The sequence below is a fragment of the Anguilla rostrata genome, chromosome 3, assembly GCF_018555375.3.
Source record: "Anguilla rostrata isolate EN2019 chromosome 3, ASM1855537v3, whole genome shotgun sequence".
Taxonomy (NCBI): Eukaryota; Metazoa; Chordata; class Actinopteri; order Anguilliformes; family Anguillidae; genus Anguilla; species Anguilla rostrata.
This window is the reverse complement of record NC_057935.1, coordinates 66,807,958-66,827,787: the sequence shown is the minus strand read 5'-3', so window position 1 is coordinate 66,827,787 and position 19,830 is coordinate 66,807,958. Positions and strand designations below refer to the sequence as shown.

The following is a 19,830-nucleotide window of genomic DNA, read 5'->3' as shown; positions in this document are numbered from 1 at the left end:
AGGAACAGATTCCACCAAATGTACCATAAAAACAAAGTTCAACAATGTTCTGTTTAGGTACTAATTAGTGCCTTTTACAAGCAAAAAAAATAAAAATAAAAAAAAGGTAGTGCTCTCTAGGGGAACAATTTTATGTACCTATAGGGTACCGCTCCAATGACAAGCTTTTGTACCTCATTAGGCACTTTTTTTGCAGCTTTTTGTATGTAGAAAAATGGTGGACGGGTAGTGCAGGAGGGAAAGAGGGGGCCCCCTACACCCCTCACCCAAACCGACAGAGACACACTCAGAGAGGGGCGAGCGGGGCGGCTTGAGTGGGGACGGCGTGTTGGGGGCAAGGGGGGCCGAGGGCAGGCTGCAGCTCCTGTTACAAGCCCCCTTCATGTGGAGACGCCATTTTTTTTAGGGCCGCGTATTATTTTAGGAAAAGAACTTTAAAGGGTTCCTCCGTCAAAAAGCTTCATTCTCCATTCATACCTGTACAAACACACACTCCACTGCGCATGACATGGGGGAAGGGGAGAGGTGGGGGGTTCCTAACCCTGCCCAAATATCACAAGCAAAAACAAACACAATGTAATGAACGAGGCTGGAATGTGCAGTTGATTTTCATCGGGGAAGACGCTTCTGAATAAAATGAGCACTTTGTACCTGGATGAAAAACCCATATTCATTTCTCACAGAGTACATTAAAAACAGTCATGAAAAAGTGTAATGGAGCACTTCTCGTCTGCTGCTATGGTAATATGCCTGCCTGAATCTTTTGAACCACTCTAAGCAAAACAACAGTGAGCCTATACCTCATGGATTTACCTGTAATTAGATTATACAAGAAATCTAATTACGATACAGTAAACGTTTGTAACTTCAGTTTAAGTAATATTTCCATTCTAGCCACCCAATATGGAATTACGTGCAGTAGCGGCGAAACCACAGAACTTCGGATCTGCGGGGTTGCAAGTTCCTCTCCGGTGTGCTTTACCTCACTCACTCATATACCTCAGCAAATTTCTACTGTAATTTTTTCAGCTCAGCTGCTGAAGCAACAATTCCTCTACGTGAATATTTCTGAAAATCACACAATAAGGTACACAAAACCGTCGCCGCTATCGACGCACAGCGCGCGAGCATGCGCAGCTTGCGCAACACGGCGGAGTCCTGAATGACACGTTTACGGGCGTCCCTAAAAAAAGAAGCGCACATCAATCACGGAGTTCAGACGGGGCTCCGCCGGCGACGCAAATTACTATTCGCGGACGTATTTCGGTACAGTGCGCCGCGGACCGGAATCATCTGACCGGCGACGGCTATTTTTGGCGAGCCGCGCAGCAGCGACTCGGGGCGCACGCACGGGCCCCGATTTCGATTGAAGCCAGAGACGCAAATTAGAGAGCGTTAGCGCGCGCGCAGCATGGGACAGGCAAGGGAGCGGAGCCGAAAAGGGGTAATTAGAAGCCTCTCCTATCTTTTATAGAGCCATGAGCGGTTTTTGCAGCAACAGGCGCATGGCGACTCGGGAGGAAATTACCCTAACCTTTTCTCCCCCCCCCCCCCCACAACCCCTACCCGCCACCCCCCTCCCCAACCGCCCCTCCCTTCTTCTTTTCTTCTGTGCCGTGTGGAAGGGGAGCCTGTGCGTCCTGCAGAGGGCCAGCCGGTCGGGCCTCCCCCCCCCTCCTCAGCAGGGCTCTCTAATGAGCTGGATGAAAGGGGCTTTAATGTGGAGTGTGAGTGAAGGTGGATAATTTGCATTCTCCCTGTTTAATTAAAGCCTGGAAACCCGCCTGGGCCCCGGAGAGGGGGCCCACCTCACGCGCCCAGCCACCCGCGGGACGGGGCGTCGGGAGGGGTCGGGGGGGGGTGCTGGCGGGGGGTGGGGGGTGCTGCTAGGGCACATGCTGACTGCAGCTGGGGCAGTGGAGGGAAAAGACTCTGTTCTCAGGGAATGCCCAAAAGGTACACAGCCTAGCCCTGTGGCCTCCCGGAACTCTCAAACAGGATGGGAGCAGCACTGAAGCATCAGATTTTTTTTTTCTTTTTCTTTTCTTTTTTTTCTCTTTTGACTTCTTCTCTGTTTACGCTTAAAGAGCTGAGCAGCTTCCGCTCGGCAGACAGTAGTAGTAGAAAAGCAGCTGTAAGGAGGACCCGTAAAAGCCGGCCCAGCTGTTCCGAGCCCCCGTCCCCGTCAGAAGCGTGTCTGGGGAGGGAGAGCAACTGTTTAGTCACGGCTGTGTGTGTGCCCCCCCCCCCACCCCCACCCCCACCTCTCGCAGTTCACATCTTGCCATTCCAGGATGCGCCGTTTCAACAGGAAGTTGTTTGTCGTGCTAGCCTGAGCCTCCCGCCTTTCTCTCGCGCACAGAGGCAAAACCCTTTTCTTTTTTTTTTGTCTTTCTGTTTGACTTGATTTCATGTGAGACCAGAATGGTTTCAATTCCATCAAAACATCCTTTCATCTCGCGCTCTTTTTCTTCCGCCACTCACACAAGCATGGATTAATTTGCGTCCATATGTGTTTTGTGCTTTGAACTTGTCCCGACGTATTTCCCTACAATGAGGAGGGAGAAGAAAAAAAAAAAAAACTCGTTTCTGGAAGGCATGGCTGAAGGACATATCTGTCATTCTATAAGTAATCACATTTAAACATTCCTCATTGTTGCATCGGTACGGAAAAAAAGGATCAAAGGACGGCCTGGGTGATTTGACTGTTTATGCTTGTTCCAGCGATTTCTATAGCATCGCCCACATCACCGCCATTCACCGGGTCTTCCAAAGAACGGCGGTTCTAAGAGCCTCCTCTCTGTTGGACGGAGTGGGTTCGGCATTAAGCAACCAAAAAAAACAAAAAAATGCCCACAAAATGCACGCCACGACAGGCAATCCAGAACGCTGCCCTTTCTCGCTTCAGAGAAGAAAAATACGAAGCGGCAATTACTCAAACATTAATTCAACGCGAAAAAAAAAACTTTGGATCGCTGCTCTGCTCTAACCTCTGAGTCACTCCATTCCAGAAAAAAAAAAAAAGAAAAGGAAGGGAGGAAGGAAGGTGGGGGTTTTTGACAAAAATGTACCTTCGGTATTCTGGTCCAAAACCTCAACCTCCGCACCCCCCGCTTCCTACCCTCCCAACTCAGACTCCCTCTTTTGTCTGTCAGTAGTCTAGAATTGCCCCCCCCCCCTCCCGACATGTCATTTTAATACAATTAGCCATTTAGGTGAGGACGGTGTGGGCTAGACGACAACAACATATGCACCTCCCCTGCAGGCAGCCGAACAACAACAACAAAAAAAGAAAAAAAAAAAAACTAAGGTTGACAGTTGGCAGAGTGCCCCAGAATCCTATCCTACACGGAGCAGTCCTGACCACTGCCTGACTCAGGGCCACAGGCCGCTGCACAGAGACGACCAGGCGGTGTCCCGGGAGCCGGCTGCCATAGGTGAGCGGCATGAGGGAGGCAAACAAGCCCCAAGCACCCAGAGGCTCATGGGAACACGATCCCCGTTTGTGTGTGTGTGGGGGCGTGCCACAGAACTGACATCAGGGCCAGGACCATGCCAACTCTTCTGTTCGCTAGTGCCTTATGCCCCCACCCCCACGTCCATTCCTCTGTTCTATTGCCTTATGCCCCCCCCCCCACGTCCATTCCTCTGTTCTATTGCTTTATGCCCCCTGCCCCATGCCCACTCTTCTGTTCTAGTTCCTTATGCCCCCCCATACCCATTCTTCTGTTTTAGTGCTTTATGTCCCTCCCCCTTCCCCCTCCCCCTCCCCCAAAAGACTCCAGGGTTCTACCGCGGTTGTCTTGGACACACTGGGCCCATTTCCCTCCTTGCGGACAGCACCCTTCTCAGCAGTGAAAAGAGACGCCGCCACCCTGACCCAGTCCATTTCGAATGCCTCTTTACGTGACGAGGTCCACCTTCTCCGGGTGTGCTCCGGTCAGGCGGCACAGAGCCCGAAAAATGCAAGCCGAGCACGAGTGGCCTTCGACGCGCAGGCTAACAAAGGCACCCGCAAGGGGGAGGCCAGCGGGAGGGGCGGGCGGGGGGGGCGGGGGTTGGCCCGGGTGATTCTGGGACACTGAGCTGTGCCATTCTGGCTTAAACTAACAGCATTGTGACTGGTCTATTCACCCAGCAGAAGGGAACAGCCAGAATGTATAATTGCAGGGCCAGAAGAGACCTCAGTGGTAACTGAAACACGGTATCAAGCCTTTTTGACAGCTTACACTGAACAACATCTTTCTTTACTAATATTAATAAAAATTAAACTGCGAAAGCCACATTTTGGCTTTTTTAAAAAGTATTCCGAGAAGTTCACAGTTACAGCCAAGCTGTAAGTTTTTTTTTTTTTTTTGTCAATCCAAGTTTATGATGTCATAAAAAAAAGACTGGGCAGGTGGTTAGCTCACAATAATACCGAACCGTATTGAATTTCCACATCCATTTCAGACAATGAAATGTACCTGTGTTCGCACACACAGGCGCACAAAGAGGCACTTCAGCCCAAAGTGCGCTCTCTGTAAAACGAAGCTTTCAAATTACAATGGTTACCTCACCCGGCTCCACGGCCAAACGACTGCACTCATCCATCACGGAACGAAGCAGGATGTGGGGGCAAAATATCGAGTAAGAAGATAAAATTACACCTTTATGACAAGAGCGTTCTCCTCGGTATGTTGCGGCGACTGTTATATAAAAAAAAAAAAAAGGGGGGGGGGTATCGGAACCTGAGGTTAGACGTGCCTCCTGCCCGTGCTTGTCCACGGCAGGAACGGGAACTTTAGACGCAGCCTCGGCGACAGCAGGTGCTATCGAATGTCGCCGAGCGCTCCTCCCTGGAATAATTAAAGCTGGCGGGAGTTTCCCCCGCCGAGATTCAGGTTGACGTTAGTCTCTGTGTGTCGGGTGTCTGAGCGCACCGCTGCCTCCAGAGTGTAGCTGAGCGTCTGAGAACATTTCGACCGGAGTGCAGTTATTTTTTCAAAAAAAAAAAAAAGCGAATAGCGCTGACTAAGATTTTTTTTTTAAGCTGATTGAAACCATGGCGCTTTGCACTTTATGGATTGTCGGTCATGTTTTTACTGAACACCTGCTAGATTAGTAGCTTGGATTCGTTACACAGAATGTGTGTGTGTGTGTGTGTGTGTGTGTGGGGGAGGGTGAGAGGGTCATGCAACAGAATGCAGTAAGGAAGGGGGGAGGCAAACTTCCACACCACAAAATGCTACCACCTTCTCAAATGATGTGATTCCCAGAAACCAAAAGCCCTCAGTTTTTTTTTATTGTCCTGCCTTGCTTTCTTTTCGTTCTGGGGCAATTAGCCACCAGGTTTAATGACCGCTGCGGCATAACTTAACAGGGAACCGGGGGGGCGTAGGAATAGAAACGCAACAGGCTGTGTTAAACTCCTCGTACTGAAAGGGCCCCTCACTCGACGTGCACCACGAGTGGGGACTTCACGGACGCAGAGCCACCCCCCCGGCCTAAAACACTCCATACGCTCCGAACGTCAGCGTAGCGACTATGAGTCAGCCCCCTTTCCCACAGTACAGCTCTCTCTCTCTCTCTGGGCCCGGGGACCAGGCTGCTCCACAGGAAGGACCCCACGCTCGGAGTCCGAGGGCCTTTCAACGCCAGCGCACCAGAGCAGAGTTATCGCCGCCCGGGCAACACAAGCTCCTCCCCCTTTAAGGCAGGCCTTTCAGAGGCCCGGTCCAGAGGCCCTCAACAGGCATCAGTCAAGCATTCTGTAGACACACCAGCCCCCCCCCCGGTCTGGACAGCGTGTCCCACACACAGTGGCAGTGACTGTGAACAATCGCCCCCCACACCCTCACCCACACATCCACCCCTCCTGACACTCTCTCTCCCTCACGCCCAGTCGCATGAAATACTTCAGCGCCTCAACTAAGAAACTTAATTCATTTATTAATAGCTTCCCAGTGTGTCTGACAGAATATTTTTTTAAAAACGGAAAATGAGGAGTGTGGTGTTGAGTTACTGTCTACTGTCATAAACAACTGCAGCTCTTGCATGACAGGAGCACAGTGTGACAGACGCAGAAGGTAAAGGACTCCTTTGTTCTCCGAAATTGATATGAAACCAGACACATGAGCTGTAGGCTTCTTTTTTTTTTTTAAATGCTAACAAGCCATAATTTCCCTTTTTTACACAATGCGCGCTTGTACGTTTTCATTTCTTGTTGCCTAAATGAAACCATATTTATTTAATAGCCTGTTGCCTGCCAGGTCCTGTCAGTCATGCCAAGTGTAATCCAGCGTAAGTCCAACATGAATGCAGTTGGTGCGCTTGCTGTTTTTTCTTTCCAAGACGGGCTGAAATTGTTTCAGCAGGGCTGGGGGGTCTACAGGCCGCGCAGCGTCTGTAGACATTTCTGAGGACACGGAGGCTAAGGCTAAATCTGTTTCTTTTTTTTTCCTCTCTCGCCCGTTCACGACGCTTTGTTATTTCACACATCGCGCTCGTGACTCACTACTGTGCGCTGTCCGACCTTGGACAGACGACGCTGTGATTGGGTTACCCACACATGGCGGGCCGCTGGGAGGCCCCCAGAGTGCTCACACTGCACACACACACAGACTGCTGTGGGGATACGGGGTAGCGGTGGTGCTGTTGATGATGATGATGATGATGATTAGTTTATAAGGAAGACTGGAAAAAAAAACTGTTTTAACCTTGGGAAGAGCAGATGTTTTGGAATGTTTTTTTTTCCAACATTCTGAGTCAGTGTTCCAGAACTCAACTGCATTAGAGAACATTCTAAATCACATATTTGTGATCTTAGACATTAGATGATTAACAAATGAGTGGCACGGGAGGTGGAGAGGTGGGAAAGAATGGGCAGAGGTGGACTGGCTAGTTTGTCATTGGACGAGAGAGTATGGAGTGAGGTGGTGGGGTGCGTAGAAAATGGGGGACGGGGAGAAGTGAAGAGGAGAGCAGAGGAGAGGAGGCGGGGGGTGTCGATGGAGATTTATTTGCTTGTGAAATGAGATAGTGGTGATTGCGCACCCACAACTAGCAAGATGCAGCCCAAACTATGAGCCAATCAGAAAAAGAAAAGAAGGTTGGTGTTTACTGAAGATAAAGCACCGACATTTCGACAGCCAGACAAAGGCACTGTTTGTGCCCAAACGTTGCCTCCTTATCAGCAGCAAACACGATGAGATTTTGCGGTGCCTTAGTTATCTTAGCATTTCACAAATGGAAGAAGGTCAGAAGGACACAGAGAGACTGGAAAAGAAGTTGTACAAATGTGTTGTAATTTTTGAGTAGAGAAAGACAAGGTACAGACGTGGCCAGAGAGACTAGGTTCAGGAAATAAAGAGAGTATTGGAGAAGTGAAGGGTTACTTAGTGCTGAATGGATGAATCCAGTCTTGATGGAGGTGGACAGATGTTATTTAGGAATATGAGACAGGAGGGTAGAGGAGGTGCAGAGAGAGCAGGAGAGAGGAGGTGGACAGATCAGGGTAGAGTACGTAGAGAGCAGGAGAGACGATGTGGAGAGAATGCAGGGTAGAGGAGGTAGAGAGAGAGAGAACAGAGAAGGTGAAAAGAGAGGAGAAGAGAGAGCAGGGTAGAAGAGGTGGAGAGAGCAGAATGAAGGAGGTGAATAGAGAGTAGAGGAGGTGGACAGAGAAAATTGAGGAGGTGGACAGACAGCAGGGAGGAGGTGGAGAGAGAGTAGACAAGGTGGAGAGAGTAAAGTAGGGGAGGTGGAGAGAGCAGAATGAAGGAGGGGAGCAGAGAGTACAGGAGGTGGAGAGAGCAGAATGAAGGAGGGGAGCAGAGAGTACAGAAGGTGGAGAGAGCAGAATGAAGGAGGGGAGCAGAGAGTACAGAAGGTGGAGAGAGCAGAATGAAGGAGGGGAGCAGAGAGTACAGGAGGTGGAGAGAGCAGGGTAGAGGAGCTGAACAGAGACCAAAGCAGAGCGGAGAGAAGGTGGAGACGGCGTCACTCACTGATGACGATGAGGGTGTAGTTGAGGGCGACGCTGCCGAAGCCGTTGGTGGCGCGGCACACGTAGACGCCGGCGTCGTCCAGCTCCACCTCCTTGATCTTCAGGCCCTGCTTCAGCAGCCTGTAGCGGCTCCACCCGCGGATCACGTTCCGCCCGTCCTTCACCCAGAGCACCAGGGGCGGCGGGTCGCCCTCCACCGGGCAGGACAGGCGTATCGTCCGCCCCAGCTTCACCATCTGACGCTCCTCCACCAGCCGGCTCACCCAGGGGGGGCCTGGAACACGCACACAAAGTTGTGGTCATGGTGACGTTTTTTTTTTTTTTTTTTAAAACATTCATTTTTAGTATGGTGAAATATATGTTATCTTCATAGAGGAAGATATCAAATTTTCTCAAACGTAGGGTGTGCAGGTCAGCAGTAATACCAAGATTTGTCCTTCTTTTACATCATATTTAACTATCATGCAGTAGAAAATTGCGCAGCTAAATTCATAAAGCGTCAACACATCTCGACCCGAACGTGACATAGATACACCGTAAAGAAAATAATACGAGCAGAGGTGAAGCTTCATGGCTATGTATACGTTTGTGTTTCAGCAGTTAAAATCCCTGAGCACCCTTCAGTGGAGTGACAGTGAGCGCACTCTGAAGGCTGGTGAGACCACACTTCCTTCAACAGCGGTCTGTTTCTCTCAGAGTCCCAGGAGCCAGTTCAGGTTTATTTTTTCGGGTCCTGGCGGCGCTTGGCGATGACACGCTTAGCTCCGAATATCTAAACATCGCGTGAGTCGCCCCCATTCACGCTCTGCCTGTAAATTACGCAAAGCTGCTTACTCTGCCGAGACTTTATGTTGCAACGCAGGCACAAATAAAAAACCTTTTAATTCAGGTGGAATAAAACATTTAATTCATCCTGGTAATAAAAAATAAAAATAAAAAACTGGTTATGCTGGAGCTAATGAGCTCTGGCAGCCGAACTGCCCGTGGAAAACTAAACGGAATCAGCGACGCGGCTGCTTATCCCCCAGCATGCACTGCTGCCGCAGCCCTCCACCGGTGAAGGCTCCCCTCTGTCTGAGGGTGAGGCTGTGGGGCTGGTTGTCTTAGCGACGCCCAGCTCTCCTGCAGAGACCTCCAGACCCGGCGCCAAACCCCAACCGGAGGGCAAAAAGGGGCGACACTCCACCCAGCGAGCGCCTCTGGGGGGGGGGGGGGGTTCTGTGCCACGCACACGAGCGGAGACGGGAGAGAGATAAACTTCGCAGACGAGCGGGAGTGAAGGAGAGAGGAGGCTCCAGGTCCGATACTCCCAAACCTGGAGGACTCTGGGCTTTTTTTTCTGGGACCTTTGGCCACAGTTCCTTTGCCAGAGGAATGGCAGAGGCAGTGAGGTGGGCTTCTCTTTCGCTGTAGTATTTTTGGAGCCATAACCCAAGCCACCCCCCCCTGCCCCCCCCTCCCAAACCCGGTGTGCGTGCATAAGGTTCTTTTCATCCCCTCTCCCCAGCACATGGTCCCTCCTGCGAGGGCCCCCTTCTCCACTTCCCCCAGCCTGCCCCAGCTGCCACGGCACTGGGGAGTGTGTGTGTGTGTGTGCGCACACGTGTGTGTGTGTGTGTGTGTGTGTTGGAAGGTAGGTCTCATTCATGACTGGTACTGTCACATCCTGTTGCCGTACCAAGCAACTGCTGTGAGAACCGCCAAGATTATGGAAATTGAGAAATGAAACTCCACACACTGACCTCCCCAGTCCCCCCCACCCCCCTTGTGCCCCCCTCTCCCCCCCCCCCATTCCCTCCTCCGGTCTCTCTGCAGGATTGAAGTGTTTTCACCTGGAGTTGCTGGTTACTATCCAGGAAAGTGGCAAAAGAAAAGTGGGGGAAAAAGTGAGGCTTGTTTTTGGTGCTGGAATTAAATTACGGTACATTCCAGAAGGTTAGACTGAGAAGTTATTTTCTTTTATTACTCCTCCCCCACCCCAAAAAAAAAAAAGAGTACTCTCCACTGCAGCAAGAATGGAGGAAAAATTCCTCTTTTCCATGAACATGGGAGTGAGAAGCACGTAGCCACAAAAGAATCTGGGTGGATTTCGCTCTACCACAGGAACATACCTGCCTCAGTAATTTGGAATTTTTGTTAACTTCACATACCATCACAAACTAGCCAGGATAAACATCCAACAGATTGTAGTTTGCTTCAGGACTTTGGACATCCTTCGGGATTATCTACACATGGTTTTTGCAAGGGAAAAAACACCGGATCTTCGGAATAAAATGTTGACAAATTCACCGCGATTGTTACTCGTTCAGGAAATACGAAGAAAGGAGGTTTTGATTGTTTTACTGCGTTTCAATGTGTGTATTGTTTTCATTCTGTCACTATGACCTTCTGTGGTGAAGCGCCGGTCTTCTGACAGACTATGAAAGGCGGCTCCTCTGGATTGCTGTCATCCCGTCCCCTGTCCCCTGCACAGGGGGCTGTCATGCAAATTCAAGATCAAGACTGGGACTGTCATTGCCCAGTTAAAAATCAACAGTTTAAAAAAAAAAATTTTTTTTGCAAAGATTTGATTTGTAAGTTTCCAAATGAAGATCAGCCATTCTTAAGCGCATCCTTCACAACAAGCGTTGGGCCAGTTTGACTGGGGGGGAAATGCGGTTTCTATTTGAAGTTGAGGAACAGAGGGATTTTGCGGGCGTGAGGGCGAACAAATCCCCTGCATCCCCCCCCCTCCCCCCCGCCCCAAGCCCCACCCCTTCCGAATCTTGCTTTAATAAAGCAGCAGCGCTAAGGAGGGGGACACAATGGTCCAGTATCCCACTTTCCATGTCCTAGCGAGGCTCAAATACGGCAGACCTCGAAATGGTCAGATCAGATCCCTCCCTCCCTCCCTCCCTCCCTCACACACTCTCACTCTCTCTCAGGGCAGCCTTATTGAAACAACCTGGCTTCCGCAGAGGCCCCCATGTGATGGAGGCGCTGATGTAAATAGCTCCCTTATCCCCAGTCCTCCGGCCCGCGCCTTTGCATGTGGCGCTCCTCCCTAAAAGAGCGACACGGGGGCGGACTGTTACAGCAGGCGGGGGGTGGGGGCGCTCTGTGGCCCTTACAGTGTGCCTTTGTCACGCACGTCACCTCGGCGCACTGCTCTGTAGCGGGCCGGGGAGTTCTGCACAGGGTATCGGTGAGGTTTGGGGGGCAGCGTCGACAGGGAAACGTCCCGATGGCACCCGAGCCCGGTGGTGGGGAGAGGGGGTGGTGAATCCGATGGGACCCCCCCCCCCCAGTTGCACCAAGGCCCTGAAAAGATCTGATCAGCAGTTCTGGGCCAATCTGCAGGGGTACAGGAGGGCTGAATAGGTACAGGGAGGGGGGGTAGGGGGTGTCCACTAGGACCCCTGTACCAGGGAAGGGGAGCAATAGATAAGGCTATGCCAGCGGCTGTCCTGAGGGGGGCGCTGTATGTGTGCTGGTATGTTCTCTCCTGACCAGGGTAGGCCTTGGACCAGCCCAGGGACAGAGATAAGAGCACTTCTGGAACGTGCAAACAGGGAGGCTGGGGGGGGGGGGTGGATTTTGCCCCTACGAAAGATTACAGCTGGTCTGGTACCAGCCTGATCACTTCACAGAGGCGACCTCCAAAACCCACCCCCCACCCCCCCCACCCCCTCACCCCGCACTGCCCCCCTGTAACACCCCCTTGCTTCATCTCTGGGAAGAAAATAAACACCGTACCACTGTTCCCTATTGAAGTCAAATAAAACAAACCCCCCACCCCCTCACCATCCAACACCCTAACCCCCTCCCCCCACCGCCCCAACACACAAACAAACCCCTCCGCTCCTTCACTTGTTTCCTGAACTTACAGACACAGCAGGGTTTCTCCCTCCACAAACAACAGGGACGACAGAGACGAGGAGGAGGAACACACGCACGCCGACGCTGGCAGGCGAACACACGCATTACACGCGCACCGCACGTCGCTAAATTAATCTCAGACCGGTTTCTCCCTTTCTCCTCTCTTCCTTCCTCTCTTCTCTTCTCTTCTCGTCCGTGGACGGTTTGATCCCCTTTTGTTTGTTTCCACACAATCCATCCCAGTTGTCTTTTTTATCTCGGTTCAGAGAGGCACGGAGGGCTCTGTTCCGGCTGTGGTGAGCTAGCTAGCAGTAGCGGCGGCGGCGGCGGCGGCGTCACAGTCACGCTACGGGCACAGATGAGCCTCCGCACGCAAAGAACCGCCACCGCTCGCAGCTAGGCCTCATGGGAGACTCGCTGCAGTCGAGCCTTGCGACAAACCGTACAGGTGCACTGCAGGCACGTTTAGTCTAAATCACTCATCGCTCATGGACCCTGAGGGTGATCTCGTGGAGATGCCTGCACTGCAAAAACCAAAAAATCTTAACTTAAATCTTAATTGTAAATCAATCTTAATTAAGTTTTATGCTTAGACTTAAAATCCTATTTTTTATGACTTTTTTGGTTGCTAAAATAAGACAAAAGATAGATAGATAAGATTCACTAGTCAAGTCAAAAAAGTAACTTAAGCTAATATTTAGTACTTGAGAGAGAAAAAATTATTTTCTCCCATTAGTCTCATTGCAAGACTAAAACACCTGGTAAGACAGTGTGCATAAAAGTGGACATGGCAGGAAGGAGAGGTCCATGTTCAATCACGCAAACTGTTAATTCCAACAGTCCAGGCCAAACAGCCCTTCTCAACGAAAATCATCCTCGACGAATCTCCGTTATAACAGCGCATTCTAAATTCCCAGCCCTGCCACTTTGTTTTGGGACATCTTGATCACGGGCTGTCCACATTTTGCGGGAGGATGATTTATGGATCACAGGCCTCTGCGACCACAGCCCTGCAAGCGCTTTTGAAGCCACGGCGGCCACAAAAAGAGCCAGGAGAAGAACGCGGGTGTCACACAGAGAGAGCTTCAAACGCAACTCCACAGAGCAAATCATTAAAAATTTAAAATGGCACTGGGGAGGGACGAGGCAGGGTGTAGTGGGAGAGGAGAGAGAGAGGGAGAGAGAGAGAGTGAGAGAGTGAGGGGGAGAGAGAGAGAGAGAGAGAGAGAGAGAAATAAAGAGAGAGAGAGAGAGAAAGAGAGAGAGAGAGAACTGATACACAGAGATTCCCAGTTTCCCTCTTCTGCACACCCCTGAGAGCGGGCCTACGTGTGTTCAACGCACACGTTACGCTCAAGTGCCAAAGGGAAAGTCTCCCCAGTAAAAGCCACGGGATGAATGGTGAGGTCTGGTGGAGAAAGCAGGGCGCCGCTTTCTCTCCCGATGAGATCGGAATGGCGTACAGCGCACGCTGTGAATGCCACGGCACTATCAGCCAATCGGGGGACAGCCAGACTTATCCCGTCGCACTTCCTGCCAAATAGCCGTGCATCTCCAATCAGATCTCCCGCCGCTATCTCTTCGCTCATAGGCCCGGCTCTCCTTATCTGTTATCTGCGGTATCCTGAGGTTGTGGGTTGGGGGGGGGTGGGGGGGCGCACAGACTTTAGGTAACCGCGGTAACATTGTGCTTGCACCCGCTGGCAGGAGCGCTAGACCAAACACTCCCGCGCCTCCCGTGCGGGGGGGCGGAACCGGGCCCCCCCCCGTGCCCCTTGGTCTCTCCTCGGCGGGAGATCGTGGCGAAGGATCAGCGTCCCGTTTGATGCGCTGCTGACTTTAAATCTGCGGCGTGGTGTGTGTGTGTGGGGGGGGGGCCACAAGCGAGGGGGGGGGAGGTAGGCTAGTGAACACTGGCTCCGATGTTATCCTAACCCCTCCGTGTTTACCTCTGCTCTTAGCCACGCCTCTCTTCCGTCAACCCTCCGTCTCTCCGCGGGTGAACTGCCACCATCAATCTCTCCTCAGGTCTCTGTGACTCAGCCCGTGCTCTGACTGAAGCTCTTCCCTCCATTCACACTTCTCTTTCACTTCGCCTGCTATGTCCTCTCGCCCCTCAGCCCCATTCAATCCAGCACTACTCAACTCCAAATCCAGCGCTACTCAACTCTCAGTCCAGCACTACTCAGCTCCCAATCCAGTGCTACTCAACTCCAAATCCAGCGCTACTCAACTCTCAGTCCAGCGCTACTCAACTCCAAATCCAGCGCTACTCAACTCTCAGTCCAGCACTACTCGACTCCAAATCCAGCGCTACTCAACTCCAAATCCAGCGCTACTCAACTCCCAATCCAGCGCTACTCAACTCCCAATCCAGCACTACTCAACTCCCAATCCAGTGGTACTCAACTCCCAATCCAGTGCTACTCAACTCCAAATCCAGCCCTACTCAACTCCCAATCCAGCGCTACTCAACTCCAAATCCAGCGCTACTCAACTCCAAATCCAGCGGTACTCAACTCTCAGTCCAGCACTACTCAACTCCCAATACAGCGCTACTCAACTCCCAATCCAGCGCTACTCAACTCCAAATCCAGCGCTACTCAACTCCCAATCCAGTGCTACTCAACTCCCAATCCAGCACTACTCAACTCCCAATCCAGCACTACTCAACTCCCAATCCAGTGCTACTCAACTCCCAATCCAGCACTACTCAACTCCCAATCCAGTGCTACTCAACTCCCAATCCAGCACTACTCAACTCCCAATCCAGCGCTACTCAACTCCCAATCCAGCGCTACTCAACTCCAAATCCAGCGCTACTCAACTCCAAATCCAGCGCTACTCAACTCCCAATCCAGCGTTACTCAACTCCCAATCCAGCGCTACTCAACTCTCAGTCCACCGCTACTCAACTCCCAATCCAGTGCTACTCAACTCCCAATCCAGCGCTACTCAACTCCCAATCCAGCACTACTCAACTCCCAATCCAGCGCTACTCAACTCCCAATCCAGCGCTACTCAACTCCCAATCCAGCACTACTCAACACCAAATCCAGCGCTACTCAACTCCCAATCCAGCACTACTCAACACCAAATCCAGCGCTACTCAACTCCCAATCCAGTGCTACTCAACTCCCAATCCAGCACTACTCAACTCCAAATCCAGCGCTACTCAACTCCCAGTCCACCACTACTCAACTCCCAATCCAGTGCTACTTAACTCCCAATCCAGTGCTACTCAACACCAAATCCTGAAGGGCTACAGCATCCATGCACTACACCACCAGATTTCACTTATTATTCTACCTCCTTGATTCAGTTCGTAAGCTCGATAGTGAAATCGTGTATGTAGCGCATGGCTGGTGCGAATGCCAGCAGACGCTGTGGCCCGCAGGACCTGGAGTTGAGTAGCCCTGCTCTAAACCCCAGCCCCACTCCCTCCGATTGTTTTCTCCTTTGGTGGTGATGTGGCTGAATGGTTCTGCTCCAGGTGCGAGGTTAGGGCACACACTTCCTGGAATAAGGCTGAGCTGTAGGACTAAAGCTGAATAGGAGTCAGAGGGAGGACTCAGGTATCCAGGTATAGAAGTAGGATTAGCTTTCTTTCCACGGCAGGCAAAACACAGAGATTTACATTTGTCTACGGCAGGGCTGCCCAACCCTGTTCCAGGAGACCTATTGTCCGCTAGGTTTTCACTCCAGCCCTAACAAAGCGCACCTCATTCAACAGCTACAGATCTCCTTGAGCTGCTAATTAGTAGAATTACAACGCTCTCCATAATGTTTGGAACAAAGCCGTTTTTTTTTTCTTCTTCTTGATTGGCTGTGTACTCAACCATTTTAGATTTGTCCCCCATTTCATGGCGCCATAATACTTGGGACAAAATGGCTTTACAGGTGCTTCTGATTAGTCAGGTGTGTTGAATTTCTTTAGCGCAAGCATAAGAGAGCTTTCAGTATCTAGACTTGATTCTAGGCTTTTCATTGCCTTTGGAGCCTGTTCTTGGCATTTGTCAACATGTGGACCAGAGTTGTACTAATGAACATCAAAGAAGCCATTATGAGGCTGAGAAATATGAAAAAAAAGTTGAGACAAAGGCCAAACCTTAGGCTAACTGTTTGTAACATCATTAAGAAGAAAGAGAGCACTGGTGAGCTCAGTAATCGCAAAGGGCCTGGTCGGCCAAGGAACATCTTCACTGCAGTTGATGACCAAATCATTTTGAGGGGAGGCAGTTTTACTGATTTCAAAATTTGCCAAAGACAATTTCACACTTCTCAAAAAAGCAAAATGCAACTTCGAACAAGCTAATATTTTCTGAGAGTCTCATTACAGGACTAAAACACTTGTCACACAGCCTTTTTTTTTCTGAGGTGTGCCCCCTCCCTCCCTCCCTCCCCCAACCACTACCACCTGCACCCCTCACCTCCCCCCCCCTGCGTACCCCTGTCTTTGTGCATCCCCCCCCATGCCCCCCCCAGCCCCGCTTCCAGCTGTTGTATCCGGGCGGAAGTGGAGCAGCTGAGCGGTGACCCCGCCCGTTATCGGGGCTCGTTAATCTGAAACGATAGCGGCGGCGGCGGCGGCGCGTGTGCTCTCGGCCACGAAACCCCACACCGCCGCCCTCGTTAAGGGGGGGAGACAGCCCCGAACCGAGCGCCCGTGACAGGGGCGTCCCAGCCGGCCCAACATCCCCCCGGGAGCAGCGTGGTTTAGGCGCTGGCTGGCTAGCGAGAGGTCAGGCCTCGTTTACCCTCGGCCCCGCCCCTCTCTAACCGCCCCCCAAAGCAGCCCCCCTCCGGGGTATTTTAGGAGCCGGGGATGAGATACGCGCAGCAGCCGCGGCTGTAAACGCTAAGCAGAGCGGCCGTATCTGTCATCGCGCCCCACGTCGGCATGCCTGCACCCCCCCCACCCCCCCCCGCCCCGATCCTTAGCTGTGCGTGCCGCTCTCCCTCAGCCCCCCCATTCGAGCCCGCAGCTGTCTGTATGACACCAAAATACCCCTAGGGGGGTGGGGAGACAGCCTAACCCCCCCCGTCACTTTATAGAAACAGCCCACGTTGAACTATAAAAGACACAGAACAAAGGCACTGACGTTTTTCTTTCTAAATCTGTGCCCGTTAAAATTTTCTCCAGGTGATGTCAAGCTTGTCCTTTACCTCACTGTTGGCACCTTCACCCTGGCAGCTGCTGGGGGGGGCAGAGGGTCTACCCTAAAATGGGGGGGGAGGGGGGGGGCGGTTACATGGAAGTGACAGCGTCAGCAAGGACTGCTGCCCTTCCCCTAAATATCACAGCCTCATTTCAGAATCAACAACAACAACAACAACAGCAGCAACAGCAAGTGCAACTCAAGGCCGTCCCAGGTTGCTCACAGGCTGGCTCATCGCACGCAGGTCACATGACCGGTTCACGGGGTTCTCTCTCGACACGCTCGGGCTGAATCGCCGCGGCTCCTGTTCCCCCAGCTTTGTTGTCCTCTCCATGCGGGGTGTATATTTTAGGCACGCCGTCGGGAGGGCCAGGAGCCTCCAGGCTTGGACTCACCCGGTGCGAGACGGACCCCTGTACCCCCCACCCCCCCCCCCCCCCCCGCCCAAGCCGGCGCAGACCACCAGCAGCCGAGACCACAGGGAAGAGCAGCGGAGAACCGAGCCTTGCCCTCGTAAACCGCTCCAGGCGGCTCCAGGAGGGTTTCTGGGTACAGCCGCGCTCGCGCCCGCCTGATCGTTGCCAGGGGCAACGGGCACCTGCCGGGTTAACGGCTCCCGCCAAGTCAACAGAGCGAGCGAGCGAGAGAGCGAGCCGGTAGCATCTCCCGCCGCACAGGATTCTGCGCTCCAGCGGTCGGGGCACAGATCCGCGCCGGCGTTTGTTTCGCCGGCGAACGTTCACGCGCCGCGCTGCGTCCGCGCTTCCCGCGACCTCTCTGCGCTCTTGGGGGAGCGCCGTTTTTTTTCTCGCGTCTGAGGCGACGAGCGTTCGGAGGCCGCGGGTGAGATGCTGCACTGCTGCGATCGAGCCCGGTGGGGCGTCAGTAGCACCACGCTTTTAAGAAAATGAGGAATAACAAATTTTTTAAAAAGCCTGCAGAGACTCACAGCTCGCTGTTTCTCCTTCTGGCTACCCGTGATGTCATCTGACTTTATCATGCCTCCTAAACGCCATTCGGCAGAAGTGGCTCCCCCTCCTTGACACACACACATGCACATACACACGCAGATGCACACACACACACAAACCTCACACACATGCGCACGCGCACACACACACACACAAACTTCGCACACACACACACACACATGCGTACACACTACACACACACACACACAACACTAACACACACACAGCACACACACACACAAAATCACACACACACACACACCACACACTACACACACACACACAAACTACACACACACACACACACACACACACCCCCACACACAACTGTTACACACACACACACACACACACAAATACACACACACATACACACGCATACACACACACACAATTCGCACACACACACACACATGCGTACACACACACACACACACAAACTTTACACACACACACACACACACATACACACGCATACACACACACACACAAATGCATACACACACACACACACACACACACAAACTTTACACACACAAATACACACACACATACACACGCATACACACACACACACAAATGCATACACACACACACACACACACACATCTCCCCATGCTCTCCGGCCCTGCAGACAGGAGTCAGACAGAAGGCAGCGGGCCCTCGCAGTCAGGTGGCTGCTCGGTCTGGAGGTCTGGGGGGGGGATGAAAGGCGGGACGGAGGCCCCTCCATTAAGACACGGGACCTGCGTAGATGCCTGGAATGTCTGTGTTCTGAGAAAGCCACAGGACTTAAGAGAAGAAAAAAAACACACACAAAAAAAAAACCCCTGCGCTCTGAATCAATGGAACAAATGGGCAGAACGAGCTATTCAGGTCTCGGTAAAAAAGCACGGTTTTAAAAAGCGAAGTGCACCTTTTCCGAGGGCTGACAGGGGTGGTGTTGGGTGAAGGGGAACCGTCCTGTAATCCCTCTTGTTAAAAGGGCCCGTAATCCCGCCTCAACGGGGGTAGGGGGGGTGGTGGAACAAAAGGGGGCTCCGACAAAGACTTCCCCCATTAGGGGCAGGGGGGGGGAGGCCGCATACAGGACAAATTGGCCATGTCGAAGGCCCCGGCCTGGGGTTAGCGTGTGTGCATAGCGGGCCCCGACAGTGGGAGGGCTGGGAACAATGGCGGAGTGACCTCTCTCATTCACTCTGCAGGACCGTCTCCCACCTGTGCAAACACAGCGCCCGTCAGGCCCGACAGGTAAGTGCACGAGAGCGCTGACGATGACACGTCCGCGACCTCGCGAAGCCGTTTTTTTTCTCTTTCTTTCTTTCTTTCTTTTTTTATTATTATTATTTATTTATTTTACTCTTCCCCCCCCCACCCACAAACAGGAATCTCAAACCAAGCCGCTGTGGTAAAACTTCTTTTTTTTAAGAGAAGCTGGTTTCCTTTGTGTTTTTAATGACTCTGTAAATACCAACACTTTTTCAAACACCGGCACCATTTAGCATCGGGCGCGTTCCAGCAAATGCGGCTCGTTGCCGCCTCGTTTGAAAGACCGGCGGGGCGGCCGCCGCTCTCTACAGGGAAACTGGGCTCGGTTTTCTCTTCCCTCCCTTCAAATCGCTCACTTTTATCAAGGCGATCGCAAACAACAAAGGCATAGCATTTCAGAACAGAACAAAAAAAAAAAACACACACACACAGGTACAGAGAAGACCATGGGCGATCCACAGAACTCATTCAAGTGCAAAGGGACTAAGAAAGTTGGTATCTTGCCATATTGATTTTCCCCCCAGGCAGGATAACACAGACGTGCATGCACACGTGTGCATGTTCAAGCACACACATGCGCGCTTCA

General features: G+C 52.0%; 1 protein-coding gene across 1 annotated transcript in view; it reads right to left on the bottom strand.

Moving 5' to 3' along the window:
• The window catches only part of fgfrl1b (fibroblast growth factor receptor like 1b), a 35,295-nt gene that overhangs the window by 8,301 nt on the left and 7,164 nt on the right, over positions 1-19,830 (bottom strand). Inside the window, exon 3 of the mRNA XM_064329407.1 lies at positions 7,989-8,261. Within this exon, the coding sequence (XP_064185477.1) occupies positions 7,989-8,261 (273 nt within the window). The remainder of the gene's footprint in view (positions 1-7,988; positions 8,262-19,830) is intronic.